Source organism: Panthera tigris, chromosome D2 (assembly GCF_018350195.1).
Source record: "Panthera tigris isolate Pti1 chromosome D2, P.tigris_Pti1_mat1.1, whole genome shotgun sequence".
Classification (NCBI taxonomy): Eukaryota; Metazoa; Chordata; class Mammalia; order Carnivora; family Felidae; genus Panthera; species Panthera tigris.
In genome coordinates, this window is record NC_056670.1 from 33,912,112 (window position 1) to 33,929,950 (window position 17,839).

At 37.2% G+C, this 17,839-nt stretch overlaps 1 protein-coding gene and 1 long non-coding RNA gene across 3 annotated transcripts in view; one reads left to right on the forward strand and one right to left on the reverse strand.

Moving 5' to 3' along the window:
• LOC122232035 overlaps positions 1-10,088 on the reverse strand; it is a 75,616-nt gene extending 65,528 nt beyond the window's left edge. The window contains exon 1 of the long non-coding RNA XR_006209356.1: positions 9,690-10,088. This is a non-coding gene — a long non-coding RNA (uncharacterized LOC122232035). The remainder of the gene's footprint in view (positions 1-9,689) is intronic.
• The window catches only part of VCL (vinculin), a 110,114-nt gene that overhangs the window by 33,289 nt on the left and 58,986 nt on the right, over positions 1-17,839 (forward strand). For both annotated transcript variants that reach the window (XM_007095647.3, XM_007095649.3), the window contains exon 2: positions 3,043-3,113. In XM_007095647.3, the coding sequence (XP_007095709.2) occupies positions 3,043-3,113 (71 nt within the window). The remainder of the gene's footprint in view (positions 1-3,042; positions 3,114-17,839) is intronic.

Genomic DNA, 17,839 nt, shown 5'->3' on the forward strand with positions numbered 1-17,839 from the left:
ATCACTTGGCCACATCACAGACAAAAATGTCTTTTTAAAAAGAAAATCAGGTCATTTCAATCTCCTGTTTAGCAGTCCTTCTTCTTACTGTATTTAGAAAAGATTCCACACATCTTAACCTAGCCTAAAAGGCTCTTTGCCATCTGGCCCTTGCCTTCTTATCCAGCCCTATCACCACCACACCTTCTCCCCTCACTGAACTTCAGCCACTCTGGCCTCCTTAAGCTTCCTTGGATATACTCAAATTTTCCTGCCATAGGGTCTTTCTCTTGTTTCTCCCTATGGAGTGTTCTTTCCCAGTTCTTCCATGAGGCTTCCTTCTCAGCTTCAGAGTCTCAACTCCAGTGTTACTTCCTCAGGGAAGTCTTCTTTATCCACTCTTTAAAGTAGGAACCCTCTACTCCTACCCTATAGTCTATATAGCATCATCCTTACCATTATCTGGGGTGATTTTGTTTGTGTATTTATGTACTTGTGCACTTTCTGTCTACTCCTACTAGAATATAAGTTCCATGAGGGCAGGAGGCTTATTTTTACTCTCTGCTCTATCCCCAATACCTAGAACAGTGCCTGGCTTATGTAGTTGTACTCAATAATAATGCTGAATAACAGCTGAATAACTGAATGTTTTCTAAAGGAGATATAAGAGGAACTCACTCCTCTTCTTCCCTTGCTGTGTCTCTGTGTGTGTAAAATAAAAGAAATCTCCATGTGTCTAAATATGAATATCCTTCTAGGCCCTTATACTCAGTATGAACTAGTGACTTTGTTGCTGAACTTCATTTTTTATTTCATGAAATCATGGCCCACAGCTTTTTGAATGGTTGATTTTAGTTGGAAAATATAGTGAACAATACATCTGGAAATATTCTGTCATGTTTTGATCTGAGAAACTCTAGAGAACCAGCTGCTGATTTGAAAGGCTTTTATTATGATACAGGCAGTCTATTGTCTACAAAAGCACTGGCTATTACACAGTGGTATATGTGTTTTTGCTTTTTTCTGAGCTATTAACTTGAGAGAAAAAACTTGTATTCATTAACTTATGCATGACTTGTATTCCCTGAGAATAGTTTATTGTATTATTTTCTTTAGCTGATTTACTGTGCACTAAGGGATTTTTCTTACTTGTTTTTTTTCTTTAAACTCAATCAAAAGTTAAACAGTTAAATGGTAGGATTGAGATACTTTCCATTCTGGATTTAAAAAAAAATTACAGATTTCTGCATTAAACTGTGGTTTATATTTATGATTTAGCAACTTTTATGTAGCTTTATATTGGTAAAATGGGTGGGTTTCACCATTTACTATATTCAAGTTTACCTTTCTTTAGAGTACTTTAGAGTATGTGATATAGCTGTAGTGAAAGAAAAATTGACATCCAAGCCCTACAGAGGAATAATTTTGAAGAAAGTGAGTATGTGTACCATTTGTGATATAATAAATATGTGTGCACATAATCTGGTTAGTGTGGCTTTTAATATTTTGATATATTTTGATATTTTTAGATATTACTATTTGGAAGATTTATATGAAATGACATAATTACTACAGTTATTAGGTAGGAAATAATTGCATCTAAATAACCCAGAATAACATTTTAATATTACTTTTTAAATTATAAAAATTGTATATTCACATTTCAGAAGATTAGAAAAGAGGAAATACAGATACAGAATTTCCTAAGCATCATTATAATCACTGTTAACATTTTGTTTTGTATTCTTTCAGTGTTTTGCTTCATACATATGGATTTTTCTGGTTTGTTGTAATCGTAGTGTATTTATTATTTTTATTCTTCCTTTTAAATGAAATATAATGTCAGAAAAATTTTTATGTAGTGCTGAGTCTTTATAACCATTGTTTTAATGGCTCTGTAGTACTCTATCTTTATCCTAATTTACTTAGCTGTTCCTTGTTGTTGGATAAGTTATTTAAAAAATGTTTTGGCTTTTATAACTACCATGATAGTGAATATTTTTGTGAATCTTGTTATTACCACATTTGGTATTATTGCTTATAGTGTATATTCTCTTTAAGTGGAATTCCTAGATATGACTTTTCATATCTCTTAACACATACTAGTAAATGCTTTTCCAAATGGAGTATGCCAGTTTACATTGCCATTAGAAGGGTATAAAACTATTCTATTGTAGCATTAAGCATTATATATTATTTTTTAAAAAGTTGATCTATAATTAGGGGAAAAATCGTGTTGCTTTAGTTTGAATTTATTTATTTATTTTTAATTAAAAAAATTATTTTTTTAGTTTAGAGAGAGCATGAGCAAGGGAGAGGGGCAGGCTCCATGCCCAATGCAGAGCCCGAGATGGTGCTTGATCCCAGGACGCTGGGATCGTGACCTGAGTGAGCTGACATCAAGAGTCAGATGCTCAACTGACTAAGCCACCCAGGCACCCCTGGTGTGAATTTATTTGATTAATGGTGAAGTTGTGTATTTTTATATGTTTGGTTTCTAGTTTCAGCATCATAATTGCTTTATACTTTTTTTCAGTTCCAGTAATATGTCCCCCCCCCCCCCCCCCCCCCCCCCCGTATAGACATTTAGCTTACTTATCTTGATTCATTGTACTTCATGTACTGTATTAGAGATATAGGGGTACGTGACTAGCTCCGTTGGTGGAGCATGTGACTCTTGATCTTGGGGCTGTGGGTTTGAGCTCCACATTGGGTATAGAGATTACTTAAATATAAAATCTTAAAAAAAAAGATAAAGTAGTTTGTCAATTAAACATATATACATATATCTCAGAGATGAGTTTATCTCTTTTTTTTTTACTGTGCTCCGCGGTGCCTTCAAATGAATTACTCTGAACAAGGGGTGGTACATTGTTTGTATCCCATATTGTTATCCAAGTATATTGTGGAAGGATATATGGGAACTGTCTTGATAATTTCAAAAATCCAGAAATTTTCTTTGAATCCAGAAACTTCAATGATAAAGTATGTGTTTCAATATGTTTATAAGTTTTTAAAAGTCTGAGAATTTATTATTGAATTGTGAATCTTTTTCTCCTGTAGGTTGGAAAAGAGACTGTTCAAACCACTGAAGATCAGATTTTGAAGAGAGATATGCCACCAGCATTTATTAAGTGAGTAAAACATTCTTCTCTTGCTAAGCAGAATAATCCTCTTGGTAGGAAAGAAAATTGATTCCAGGAGCAACTTTTTTTTTTTTTTTTTAATATAAAAGTGTTTACAATTGAGATTTTGACTTTTCATCTTATAACACTGTAGTTCCTACTGTTGATTGTATTCATTGCTATTAGGCATTTTTGACATAGTGATTTTTAATGAAAGTTTGACTTCTGAGTTTCATTATTTGGAATGGAAAAGATTCAGAAACATTCTGACCTTAGCAGGCATGAATCTGAGTTATATGCTAAACACCTTTGCTTGGAGATGAGGGAATAACAGTAGATACAAACTTAAAAATTTATTGCAGTGTTTTTTCAGTAACATTTTAAATTTAAATTATATTTACTTATCACCCAAATTCCTACAAATAATTTGCAGGTGTTTTGGCCTATCCTGAGTAAAAGCGGAGATATTAACTTTTGATTAGTTAAAACTTTGTCAAGTTTGTCTTTGCTCAGTGATTTTGTTCGATGGCAGTCAAGACCTAAGTAAATGTAAAGGTTGGTGCATAGGACAGAAAAAAAGTGGAATCTTTACTTTTCAAAAGTCAAAAGTAAGGTAAGGCTATTCAGTTACAAAAAAAAAGTGGCAAAGGATTTGAATAGTCACCTCAAAAGAGGAAATCTAAATGGCCAATAAATTATGAACAGGTACTCACTCTATCTCATTACTCATCAGAGCTGTGCAAATTACTCCATTATAAACCCTAAATTAAGAAGTGTGATAATATTAGTTGTTGATAAAGATGTGGAGCAATTGGAACTCTCATACACTCCTACTGGGAATGTAAATTGGTGCGGCCACTTTGGAAAACAGTTTGGTGTTAGTAAAGTAGAGGACAGACAATTCTCAGAGAAACTTATGCCCATGTACACTAGGATCCATATATGAAAACATTGATATCAACATTGTTCATGATGACTCCACTGGTCTGTTTATTGTAGAATGGATAAAAACAATTCTGGTATAGTCATAAATTGGAATACCAATCAATAATGAAAGAGAATTTTTCACTTCAAAATGGTTGATTTTATATTATGTGAATTTTACTTCAATTAAAAAAATGAATGAATCTCAAAAATAAATGAGAGAAATGAATGATAGATACATAGGTAGTCTCCATTTATTTAAACTTCAGAAACATGTAGAAGTAAACTGCCTTAAAAAGATGAAGATAAGTAAGGAAATAATGATTACAAAAGTCAGGGTAATGGTACCTCTGGGAGGAAGGAAGAGGGTTATACTCAGGGTGAGGCCACACAGGGGCTTCTGAAATGGTAATAATATCAAAATAAACAAATAAACGGTAATGTATTTCTTGATGTAAGTGTTGAGTTATATGGGTGATTGTTTTATAACTATTCATTATATGTATGTTTTATACAAATTTCTCTATGTATGTTATATATCACAATTTTAAATAAAGTGAGAAGTATTCTTTTATTTTTAACCTCCTTATGTTCTATTTTCATTGAACAGATGCAAAATTTCACCCATGTTGATGTCTTTTTATTTCTAACTTACTTGAGTGGGTGCTTCTACATAATGGTGTTTCTGTTAATTCTGCAAAATGTTCATGTGTCAGGAAGTAAGGGGCCAGAAGCATCTGTTTTTTGTAGAGCCTGTTTTGTGGGAGTATCTTTTCTGATTTGCCTCACTGGACTTGATAACCTCCAAGGTTTCTTCCAGCTCTAACCAATATGAGCCTACTTTGTTTATGTGCCATTTCATCAGCATGGTAATATTAAGAGGAGTCCTATGCTGTCAGTTAAACATTATAATTAAACTTATATTTACCTTACATTAAAAACACAGATCTTGGGAATGCAAGCTGGTGCAGCCACTCTGGAAAACAGTATGGAGATTCCTCAAAAAACTAAAACTAGAACTACCCTACGACCCAGCAATTGCACTACTAGGCATTTATCCACGGGATACAGGTGTGCTGTTTCGAAGGGACACGTGCACCCCCATGTTTATAGCAGCACTATCCACAATAGCCAAAGTATGGAAAGAGCCCAAATGTCCATCGATGGATGAATGGATAAAGAAGATGTGGTGTGTATATACAATGGAGTATTACTCGGCCATCAAAAAGAATGAAATCTTGCCATTTGCAACTACGTGGATGGAACTGGAGGATGTTATGCTAAGTGAAATTAGTCAGAGAAAGACAAAAATCATATGACTTCACTCATATGAGGACTTTAAGAGACAAAACAGATGAACATAAGGGAAGGGAAACAAAAATAATATAAAAACAGGGAGGGGGACAAACAGAAGAGACTCAAATATGGAGAACAAACTGAAGGTTACGGGAAGGGGTGTGTGGGGGGGATGGGCTAAATGGGTAAGGGGCACTAAGGAATCTACTCCTGAAATCATTGTTGGACTATATGCTAACCAATTTGGATGTAAATTAAAAAAAATAAAAAATAAAACAAGTTAATACAAAAAGACATTAAAAAATCATTTATAGATTCACAAAACAGATTGGTAGTTGCTAGAGATGAGGCAGAGTGGAGTGGGGGGCCAAAATGGTGTAGTGGGTCAAACGTACAAGCTTCAGTTACAAAATAAATGAGTCTTGGGGGTTTAATATAAAATTGTTAAGAACATGAATTTTAAAAGTTATCATATGAAAAAATTAAAACTATGGATGGCAACTAGTCTTAATTTGGTGATTCTTTCACAATATATACACATTTAAAATCATTTATACATCTGAAACTAATATAATGTTATATGTCCATTATACCTCAATAAAAAATAAAAAGAGAAAAAAAACCACATAGATCTAGCTCATACCTGTTTGCCCCTCACTCCCTGGGAAGTATAGAGCATGGTGAGATAATGCACAAGGGGTTTTCAACATCAGGTGGGTATTTGAACTAGGTGACCCTACAGAAATTTCCTTTTAACCCTGACATTCAAGTCTATGAAGATCATTTGACTGATTAATGATTTTTTTTTCAGGAAACTAATTTCTGCTCATCCCCAGAAATATATCCTTGAAGTATGCTATGTGCTCTCACAGGCTTCCTTGGGGACTTAGACAAATTAAGGAGTGTGTCCTAGTGATATTTTCCAAAAAAATAGGTAACTTTAAACCAAAACAAAACTTTAGGGGTACCTGTGTGGCTCAGTGGGTTAAGCATCTGACTCTTGATTTCAGCTCAGGTCATGATCTCACTTTTGTGAGTCTGAGCCCTGCGTTGGGCTCCATTGGGCTTCTTCTCCCTGACAGTGTGGAGCCTGCTTGGAATTCTCTCTCTTCTTCTTTCTCTGCCCCTCCCCTGCATGCTTATATGCTCTCTCACTCAAAATAAATAAAATAAACCTTAAAAAAAAAACACCAAAACAAAACTTCATTGATTATCCTTAGTGGTAAGTAGTACACCAGTTCCCTACTCTAGTAGGTTATTTATTTGTTTATTTATTTATTGGTAATTGGCGATTTAAAGAAAAAAATTAAGATTTACCTTGCCTTTCCAGAGGTTCTTCAAAAAAATTAAAAGTAGAACTACCATATGATCCACAGTTCCACTTCTGGGTATTTATACAAAGGAAACAAAATCACTACCTCAGAAAGGTATCTGCACACCCATATTCTCTGCAACCTTACTTACAAAAGCCAAGACACGGAAACAACCTAAGTGTCCATCAGAGAATGAATGGATAAAGAAAATGTGGTCTGTTTGTATGTGTGTATGTATACAGACACACACACACTGGAATATGGGGGAAATGAGTGAAGGTGGTTGAAAGGTACAAACTTTCAGTTATAAGATATATAAGTCCTAGAGATGTAATGTACAGCACGGTGGCTATAGTTAACAATATTGTATATTTGAAAATTGCTAAGAGAATAGATCTTAAATGTTGTCTTCACCCACACACAAAAAATTGTAACTATCTTGCCTTCCCTGTACAGACTTTATCTCAGAGTAACCGAATAGTCCTAGTTGATGAGGGGAATTTTAGCCAACAAATGTGAAATTAATGACAGAATTAGGAAGTCGTAATTATGCAATTTTAATTAGGAAGCAATTGATTTAGGTAAAGATCATTAATGGATTTAGGTAAACCATTCATAGGTTTTAACCTTTATTGCATCATGGGGAAAAATCCTGGTCTCCATGGGGAATAAAGGAAAAACACTACGTTATGATCAACTGAAAAACTTACTGAACAGTGTTTTTTTTTTCTTAATGTTTGTTAATTTTTGAGAGAGCGAGCAAGCGCATGAGTGCGGGAGGGGCAGAGAGAGGGAGACACAGAATCTGAAGCAGGCTCCAGGTTCTGAGCTGTCAGCACAGAGCCTGACCCGGGGCTCGAACTCACAAACTGTGAGATCATGACCTGATCTCAAGATCAGGAGTCAGTCACTTAGCCAATTGAGCCACCCAGGTGCCCCCTGGGTGGCAGTTTTTTATTGGGACATTGTTTAGGCCAGTAGCCAGGCTTACCAGAAGTGTGACAAGCTCTTGGAGGGGGCTTGGAGAATGTTTAGGTTGAGCCAGCAGGGTAAGACTGAATAGCTCCAGTAAGGGCAGTAGCCTAGTAAGCATGAGATCGTTTTTGATCTCTTTGTCTCGTTTCCTCTTTGATTCCTCCTGTCTGTTGTTAAAGACCCTGAAGGCCAGGTCCAGTAGTTCATATTGAGGGGTTTGAGGGCCTTTATCCAACTTTTGAGGTTTCTTTCTAATGTCTGAGGCTGACTGGGAGATGAAATGCATAGATAGGCAGGATCGATTTTCCTTTGTGAAAGAGAGAGAGAGGGTGCAAGTAAGTGAGGGGCAGAGAGAGAGAGAGAGAGAGAGAGAGAATCCCAGGGAGGCAGAGAGAGACAGAGACAGAGAAGCAGAGCTCACCTGATGTGGGGCTCGAGGTCATGAGTTTGTGAATTTTTAAAGAGCTTCAGTGAGGTGGGTGAGAAAAAGGGCAGAGTTTTCATCTGATCTGTGGGTGCTTTTTCTTAACCTTTCATAATTGACCTGTGTAGAAGCTGCCCGCTACATGCCTCTTATGAAGCCGGTGGTCCTGTGGTTGCATTTGGCTTTGTCTCCAGAGGAGGGCTGGTAATTCCAATTGGGCTCAGCTAAGGGAACTGCTGCATTGCTGGGAGCATGTTGTACAGGCTCTCTGCAGTTTAGATCATCGGCATATTCAGTAGCCTTGGACCAAATTCTGTTTTTCTCTTCTGGGGTGGTACAGGTGGAGAGAATAACATATAGGTCCCTCCACAATAAATCACAGGAAAGAGTGAGATATTCAAATTCTTTAGTGAACCTGGAGGAATCAGTTGAGAAAGAGCTAAGCTTAAATTCCATATGAGAAAGATCTGGCATGAAGGGAACGTAGACCCAAACAATGCCCCCTGATGTAGCCACTTTGCGAAGAGGGAATTGGGTGGTGAGAGCATCAGGAGGTTGTTAAGAGTGATCAGAGCGAGTGTGGGCAGGAGAAGGATTGAGAAGTGGAGGCAAGGGCTTAAGGGGGGAAGGAGGGTGCTGAAGGGCCCTGAGGGGAAGGAGGGTACTGGGGTGTGTGTGGAGGTGCCAGAGGATCAACTATGGGTAAGTGGAAAGGTGGAGGTTGGTCAGCAGGGTCAAATCCAAGTTGGTAGAACTGGGGAGATAGAAGGAGCATACGACAGGCAGTGCGAAAGTCAGGATGACCAGCGAGTTCAAAGAAAGCTTGGACATAAGGAACCTCACCTCATTTACCCAGGCCATGACAATATAAACTCAATTGGAGGAGAGAATTGTGGTTAAGAGAGCTGTTCTCTGGCCAGCCCTTCTGGTCATCTAATTAATATTGGGGCCAGGCTGCATTACAGTAGAAAATTAAGACGTTTGGGCCAAATACCTTGTTTCAATTGGAGGTTTTTGAGATTTTTGTAAAAATGGTTTTTATCTATTTATTTTGAGAGAAAGAGCACGTGAGCAGGGGAGTGGTGGAGAGAGAGGAAGAGAGAGTCCCCAGCAGGCTGCAGAGCCAGACATAGGGCTTGATCTCACGAATGGAACTGTGAGATCATGACTTGAGCCGAGATCAAGAGTCATATGCTTAACTGACTGAGCCACCCACGCACCTGGAGGTTTTTGATATTTTTTTTAAGGAGGCATCCCAGAGGGGAGTCCTTGGGAGGGGTGGACAAGGTATTGCCCATCTGGAAATCTAGGAGGAGAAAGGAGATTTTGAGGACCAGGAACAAAGGGAAAAACTGTGAAGGGAGACATCTTGACTCAGCGTTCCAGGAAGATGAAACCCTGACCAGTGTGGAGCCTGAGAAAGGGGCATCCCCCCAAACTCAAGGGTCTGTGTGAAGGGAAGGGATTGAGGATCCCAAGACTGCAGAAAGACCCAGAGGAGGTGTCGCTCCAGTGGTGAACTGTTGATTGTTGAATGAGCCCAGTACTGGGGCTTGAACCTTGCCGTGGGGGAATTGGCCAACACCTGGTGGGTGATTGCTGTCAGTGCTCAAGATCTCAAAGCGCCCTCCTGAAAATGAAAATTTGACTCACCTGAGATAAGTTGAGAAGGCGATCTGGTTGAGATGGATTCCGGTCAGTAGGTAATGGCCAGTCTTCTTACGGGCCACCAAAGCTGTTAGGGAATTGCACAAAGCATGTCCAGACAAGCAGGACAGAGTTTATTCACTCTCTAAGGGAGGAGAGGGGCCAGACATCAAGAGAGATGTCGGCCACAAGTTTCTGTCAGGCTGAGCCTTGTAAGGAGTTTTAAAGGATGTTGAGAGGGGACACAGTGTGTGGAGAGAGGGTCGACTCTCGGCCAGGTAGAGTAGAAGATGGCGTGTTTTTCAAGCTGCTCTGTCTGGGGCTCCTCCAGGATGTGGGTTGTGGTCCGACTAGAGAAGAGTATGTTCTGTAGTTGGGGTCTGTTTTCTGAGAATATAGGCCCTGTGACCTAAAAAAGCAGAGTTAGGACCAAGTGCAGACACCTGTGAGTTTTACCTGTAAGCTTGGCTGGGAGGTTGGGGGGACTTTGAATAGATTCCTTTCAATTAACTTAATATGTTACTTGAAAATAGCACAGGGTACAAACAACAATATGGCTGTGGCTGTCAAACAGATTTGGGGGGGCAAATATTCCACAGTTTAAAACATTATAGCTCTTTATGCTTTTCTTGCTTTTCTTTAGAATGCAAATGCAAAATGAAGCAGAAAATTTTTGTAGATGCCTTGACTTGAAGGGGGAGGGGACAGAGAGAAGCAGATGGAAGCAATTAATGACATCCTTGGAACTGTTGAGTAGGACATTCTTTTGGGCTGTTTGGTTGATGTTTGGAGGTTTCCAGGGCATGACAGAGCTTCCTCTGTCATCTACTTTTACAAGCACTTCTAATAGTGTCTGCTTAGGCAACACTAAAGAATAAAAGTTTCAAAAATTTATTCTTGGATCTGTTTCTACTCCTAGAATGGTAGAATGTCAGTACTAGAGAAAACAGAATGCTCTTGGTCTGTAGATAGATTTATATCTAAGCAGTCTGAAATATGTTTAGAGATTTTTTTCGGGGCAAGATACGATATTTTCAGGATTTTTGGCATTTTTAGGATTTGGGGGTGTCAAAATCAAATCATGGTCTTATTTGTGTGACTGGCAATTAAGAGCATGTTGACATGTTGGAGAAAACATTTCATATCAGTTAAAATTATATATCTGAGTTATAATTCTCAGTGAGGGACTTCCAATGCTTGAGCAATTCCTTACTGTAAAAGCAAGAACATTTTAATACGGAGCAAGATTTGCATTGTTACAGGAAGTCTTTCTCTTGGGTGGAGTAAGAGTTATCTGATCTCTAACTGCACTAGCAGAGTTTACAGTTTACTAATTTTACCCAAGATTGAAGTAATAGCCACACTGTTGCACAGGACGTGTGGGATTGCACGAGGATTGCCATAGAAACTGTCTCAATCTTCATAAACTTCAGGGGTATAATGTCCCTGCTGTACTGTTATAATATTGGTTAGATTTGCCCTGTAAGAAGTCATGTGTTCCTGTAGAGACTGTCAGGAGAAGAGTATTTTGCATCATCGTCAATCATCATCCTTATCAGGCAGCAGCAGCAGTAATATTTATGTGTAATTGATTGATTAATGGGCTGGACACACTAATTGGTTAATTAAGTATTTATTGATCACCTTCTATTATGTGTAGCACACTAATCACTTGTATGATGTATTGTAAGTTATTTCTTAGTAGTAATAAAATAGCCACATTTGCAAATGCTTAACTTGGGGGTATGTCATACATGTGGGTTTTATTCTTCTGTGTTATCATGGAGGAACAAAGGTGGAAAGCTGCTGCAGAGAAATTTTTAAAAAATGCTTTAAGAAGGGGCACCTGGCTGGCTCAATTTGTGGAGCATGTGACTCTTGATCTTGGGGTTGTGAGTTTAAGCCCCATGCTGGGTGTAGAGATTGCTTGAAAACAATCTTAAAAAAAAAAAAAAAAAAGAAGTAAAAAGATGCTTTAAAAAGTTTGAAATTAAAGAGCTGTAATGCAGACTTTCACTATATAATAGGAATTCAGAGAAAGTGCTATTGTTGTAAGTAGGAATAGTAGAAAGAAGCTTCCTGTGGGAAATGGAACTTGGGAAGATGGATGTGGGGAAAAGGAAAATACTCTGGGTGGAATGAATTGCATGAGCAAGTCATGGGGCCTGTGAGGAGAGGGACAGTCATGTTGGGAGTAGTAGGGGCTGAGCTAAGTTCTGCCAGGTGATAAAGGCCTTTGAAAGCCAGGCAGAGGAACTTGGAATTGAGTAGCAGAGAAGCTTTCCAGTTCTTGAGCAGTAAGATGACAAGCTGGAAGTGGTTTTCCAGAGTTCATAGCCAAACACTGGATGAATAATAGGTGCTAGTGGAGGAAAGAAAGTAAGCTATGTGAACCTACCAGATCCATTTTCTGTCAGTGTGGATTTACTTCAGATGGATTCCTTATAGGTAAATGTTTATGGCAAACTATTTTATTTGCCTTGGAAAAATTGCTGTTGTAGTGTGCATGGAATTTCATTCTTATTTCTGCAATGGAACAGAAATGAAAAGGAGGGGCGCCTGGGTGGCTTAGTCGGTTAAGCGTCCGACTTCGGCTCAGGTCATGAACTCGCAGTTTGTGAGTTCAAGCCCTGCGTCAGGCTCTGTGCTGACAGCTCAGAGCCTGGAGCCTACTTTGGATTCTGTGTCTCCCTGTCTGTCTGCCCCTCCTCTGCTCGTGCTCTATCTCTCTGTGTGTCTCAATAATAAATAAATGTTAAAAAAATAAAAAATAAATAAATGAAAAGGAAGGCAGTTTATGGACCCTGTATAAGAGTGTTCAGTATCTGAATGTATCAAAATGTGTCACTTGTGAGGTGGTCTAGTGCTATGAACTCCTTAAAAAGGGCATCAGTGGCTTTGTTTGTTGGCAGGCAAATGATAGTTTCATGTAGAACTGTAAAGTGTTGCCAGTTTCTGTCTCAATGCTGCTCTGAACAGTCTGCTTGAAATCATTCACCAGCTTGGATTATTTTTGAAACATATTGTGATGTCTAGGCCTATTGAATAAAAGAATGTTTCTAAAATACTGTGTGAAAGGGCTTATGTACTGTTGACAATCTGCATGATTAGCATTAATCATATTTCCTAGAAAATTGCCTTGTTTTAACTCTTAAAAACTTTATTAGTTAAGCACAATTTTACCTTGGTTGATACTCATGTCCTACAAAGAAGACGTTTGAAAAGGATTGAAACATGCTTACATTTAATTTAGATCTCTTTGACCTAAAGTAGTAGTGTCATATTTTTAGATCACCAGCCTGTATATTTAGCTTTTTCTTTGCTTATGATCTTGAACACTCAAAATAATCTGTGATGAAATTTGTATTTTTAAACGTTCTTCTCAATGAACGTGCCCTGAATATCTCTTTTTAGAATTAATTCTTTGATTATACCACTCAATGCACTTTGCTTATCTGGGCCTAATGTGTGATTCTAATGCTTTATTTTTTTAACTTGAGTTTTTGTGTGTGTGTGTGTGTGATTATTTCCATTGCTATTTAAGAGAAGATTTGTGTTTCAACATAGATGACCAAAGTTCTGTGAGACTATTCACATCTGCCAGCTGACTTGCTTCATTTTTGACCTAGAGCAAACACCCAAACTTTAAATAGTTCACCTTTGAACTTGCCATATTAAACATATTTGGGTACTACTGTTTTTCAGGGACTTTTTTTAAAAAAAATGTTTTTTAATGTTTATTTATTTTTGAGACAGAGACAGAGCATGAACAGGGGAGGGGCAGAGAGAGAAGGAGACATAGAATCTGAAGCAGGCTCCAGGCCCTGAGCTGTCAGCACAGAGCCTGACGTGGGGCTCGAACTCATCAACTGATGAGATCATGACCTGAGCCGAAGTCAGATGCTCAACTGACTGAGCCCACCCAGGTGCCCCTTCAGGGACCTTCTTAAACAAAAATGGTTTAACTTTTGAGTCTTGTCAATGATGAACTCTGAGTCAGTATTATTGATTTGCAGAAGAGTTCTAAACAGTTTGGCAAAGATTTGATCCTTGGTTTACTTTGTATACCCTTTATGATTAAGAAATCATACACAATTTTAATGTGTAATTCTTTGACTTCGATTTCTAGAGAGTAATCAAAATCATATGATTGAAAGGAACTCAAGGGACCAAGGGAACTCACCTTTTTGAAAAGCATATTATTGGGCCAGGTACTTATGTATTTTCATTTTCTTATGTAATTCTGAGAACATCAACTTCAGGATATTAATAAAATAATTCTACAGGTAAAAAACTGAGGCTTGACGAACTTTAACTCACCCAAGGTTGGCTCAGCTTGTACGTGGCAGGACATGTTTCCTATTGGTGGTTTCATGGCTTCTTCTGAATCCACGGTCTTTCCACAATCTGACCTTCCATGAGGGTCATGTAGTCCATCGTCCTCTCCAAGGCAGTGCTACTTTTATGCCACTCTTAGAAGATAACAGTTTACACTTTTCCTAAGTATTTCCAGAGAAGGAATATTACACGTGTAATTTGTGATGTATTGTGATGTCTTGCAACTCTTAAGCTATAAAGAAGTTAAATTCATAACATTTTAAAGTTAAAAGGAATCCTAGAGATTATTTAATCCAGCTGCTTTATTTTATAGATGAATTGAGGTCATTGTCTATGTCAGCCCTTCTGCCCCAAGCCAAAAAAACACTATAAATAATTAGACACAGGTATTCCCTTAATTATTACCTTGACTGTCCATATATAGGTCAAGTCCCAAATCAAGAAGTTCTCAAGATTGAAAATTTTTTTCCCACATCTGTTTAAAATCTTTATTGCTCTTTCCTTAGTACAGCAAAAGAACCTTATAAAAATAGCTCCATTTCTTGAGCACCTTTTGTGAACTGGATATTTTAAGTTGTACTATTATGATTTTTTAATGTTTATTTTTGAGAGAGAGAGAGTGAGGGAGAGAGTGCATGTTCATGTGGAAGGGGAGGGGGGAACAGCAGAGAGAGGGAGAGAGAGAATCCCAAGCAGGCTGCAGAGCTTGACCTGAGCTGAAATCAAGAGTCAGATGCTTACTGACTGAGCCATCTAGGTGGCCCTAAGTTGTATTATTTAATTCATCTCATCTTGCAGTTGAGGAAGCTACGACTCGGAGAAGCTCAGTAACTTGTTGCAAAGTCACCCAATACATCAATGTCAGAGGTAGGATTCAAACCCTGGACTGACTCCCAGGCTGTGCTCATTCCGATATGCTAAGACTCTTTTTCTGTCTTTATTATAAGAACTTCTTATAACATAATTACTGTGATGCTTAAATGTATGAGATAATGAATGTGAAAATACGTGGGGGAGGGGGGAAAGACATTAATGATTATTACCTCCTTCCTTGGCTTCTCAATCTTTTTTTCTTACTCATTTTCTTCAAATAAAGTTAGTTGCTTTTTAAACTTTACTCAGAGAAAAATTTCCCCTCATTTATTGTTGCCTGTAGTAAGGTCTTTTAAAAAAAACCCAAAAAACTAAAAACATGATTGCTTGTTTTTATTTAAAGTTTTTTCTGTATCTATTGAGATGATAATGCAATTTTTATCCATTACTTGATAAGATAGTCTCTGGTCTACTACATGAATATCAATTTTCTGCGATAAACCCTGCTTGGTTGTGATTTAAAAAAGAAAATGCAGTGCTAAATTCAATTTGCTAATATTTTTGAAAGATATTGCTTCTTTGTTCATGGGGTGTCTTGATCTATAATTTTCTTGTTCTGTTCTTATCTGGTTCTGGTGTCAAGGTTATTTTAACTTCATGATATAAGAGCCTTTTCTAGTCTTTGAAACAGTTTACAGAAAATAAAGATTATCTGTTTTTTGAAAGTTTGGCCAAACTTACATGCAAAACTCTGGGTCTAGTGTCTTTGAGAGAAAGAAACTTGATTATTCATTGTCTTTTTTTTTTTTTTTTTTTTTTTTTTTTGTAACTCAGGTTTTAAATTCATTTTGAGTCAACTTTGGGCTTTTTTTTGTTTTGAGTCAACTTTGATAATCTGATACTTTTCTAAGAAATTATCCATTCACCTAAGCTCACAAGTTTATTAGTATGAAGTTCATAATAACCTATTATTATTTTTCATCTGAGTTACGTCTCTAGTTATATCACTTTTTTTGTTCAGTATTATTTAGTTCTGCCTTTTTTCTTTATTTATCACTCATTTAGAAATTTATGTTTTATTATATCCCCCCAGAATTCTTCTTTCATGTTTATTATTTACTTTAAGCTTATTATTTATTTTTTATTTAATTGAAGTATAGTTGACATACGATGTTATATTAGTTTCAGGTGTACAACATAGAGATTTGACAAGTTTATCCTTTGTGCTTGCTCATAAGTGTAGGTGCCATTTGTCACCATACAACACCATTGACTTTATTTCTTATACTATAACTTCTATTCCTGTGACTTATTCATTCCATATTGTTTATTATTTAAATGCCTTATTTTCAATATTTCAGTCTTTATGTTCAGTCTTCTTGTTTTTAAATAAATATAGTTTAGATTCTTAATTTTGTTCTAAGTTCTACTACAAGTTTGGAAGCAGCTATAGGTACTTTTTGTTATTCAATGTATTTAAACTAAAGAAAAAGATAAAAGCAGTTCACCCATTTCTCTCACTCCCAAACCCTGCCTCTGGCAACCACCAATCTCTTCTCTGTATCTATGAGCTTGGCCGGTCAGTCGGTTGGTTGGTTGGTTGGTTGGTTGGTTATTCCTCTGTCCATCCATCCGTCCATCCATTTGATTTATTGCTTTCACATGTAAGAGAGGTGATGTGGTATTTGTCTTTGTCTGACTTATTTCACTTACCATAATTCTCTCAAGGTCCATCCATGTTGTTGCAAATAGCAAGATTTCACTCTTCATGTATATTTCATTTCATATCTATATTTCACTCACACACACACCACAGTTTCTTTATCCATTCATCCATCAATGGATACTTAAGTTGTTTCCATATCTTGGCTATTGTAATAAGTAATACTGCAGTGAACATGGTGCATATATCTTTTCAAGTTAGTGTTTTCATTTTCTTTGGGTAAATACCCAGAAGAAGAGTTGCTGGATCATATGATAGTTATATTTTTAATTTTTTGAGAAACCTCCATAATGTTTTCCAGAGTGGCTGCACCTGTTTACATTCCCACCAACAATGTACAAGAGTTCCCTTTTCTTTACATCTTTGCCAGCATTTGTTATTTCTAGTTTTTTTGATAATAGCCGTTCTGTCTAGGTGAGGTGATCTCTCCTTGTGGTTTTGATTTGCATTTTCTTAATGATCATTGATACAGAGCATCCTTTCATGTGCCTGTTCGCCATTTGTATGTCTTCTTTGGAAAAATGTCCATTCATATTTTCTGCCCATTTTTATTTGATTTTATTTTTTATTTTTTTCTTCAGCCCATTAAAAAAATTTTTTTAATGTTTATTTATTTTTGAGAGAGATAGCACGCATGGGGGAGGGGCAGAGAGAGAGACACACAGAATCTGCAGCAGGCTCCAGGCTCTGAGCTGTCAGCACAGAGCCCGATGCGGGGCTTGAAACTCACAGGCTGTGAGATTATGACCTGAGCCAAAGTTGAACACTTAACCAACTGAGCCACTCAGGTGCCCCTCTTCTGCCCATTTTTAAATTGGATTGTTCGTTTTTTTGTTCTTGAGTTGTAGGAGTTCTTCATGTATTTTGGATATTAGCCCCTTATCAGATATATGATTTGCAGATATTTTCTCCTGTTCAGTAGGTTGCCTTTTCATTTGGCTGATGGCTTCCTTTGCTGTGCAGATTTTTAGTATGATGTAGTTCCACTTATTTTTGGTTTTGTTGCTTTTGCATTTGTTGTTCAGATTAGAAAAATCATTGCCAAGACCAGTGTCAAGGAGCTTTACCACTTATGTTATCTGCTAGGAGTTTCATGGTTTCAGGTTTTATATACAAGTCTTTGATCCATTTTGAGTTAATTTTTGTGAGTGATAGAAGATAGAGGTCCAGTTTTATTCTTTGGCCTGTGGCTGTCCAATTTTACCAACACCATTTATTGAAGAGACTGTCCTTTCACCACTGTATATTCTTTACTTCTTTGTCATATTGACCATATATGTGT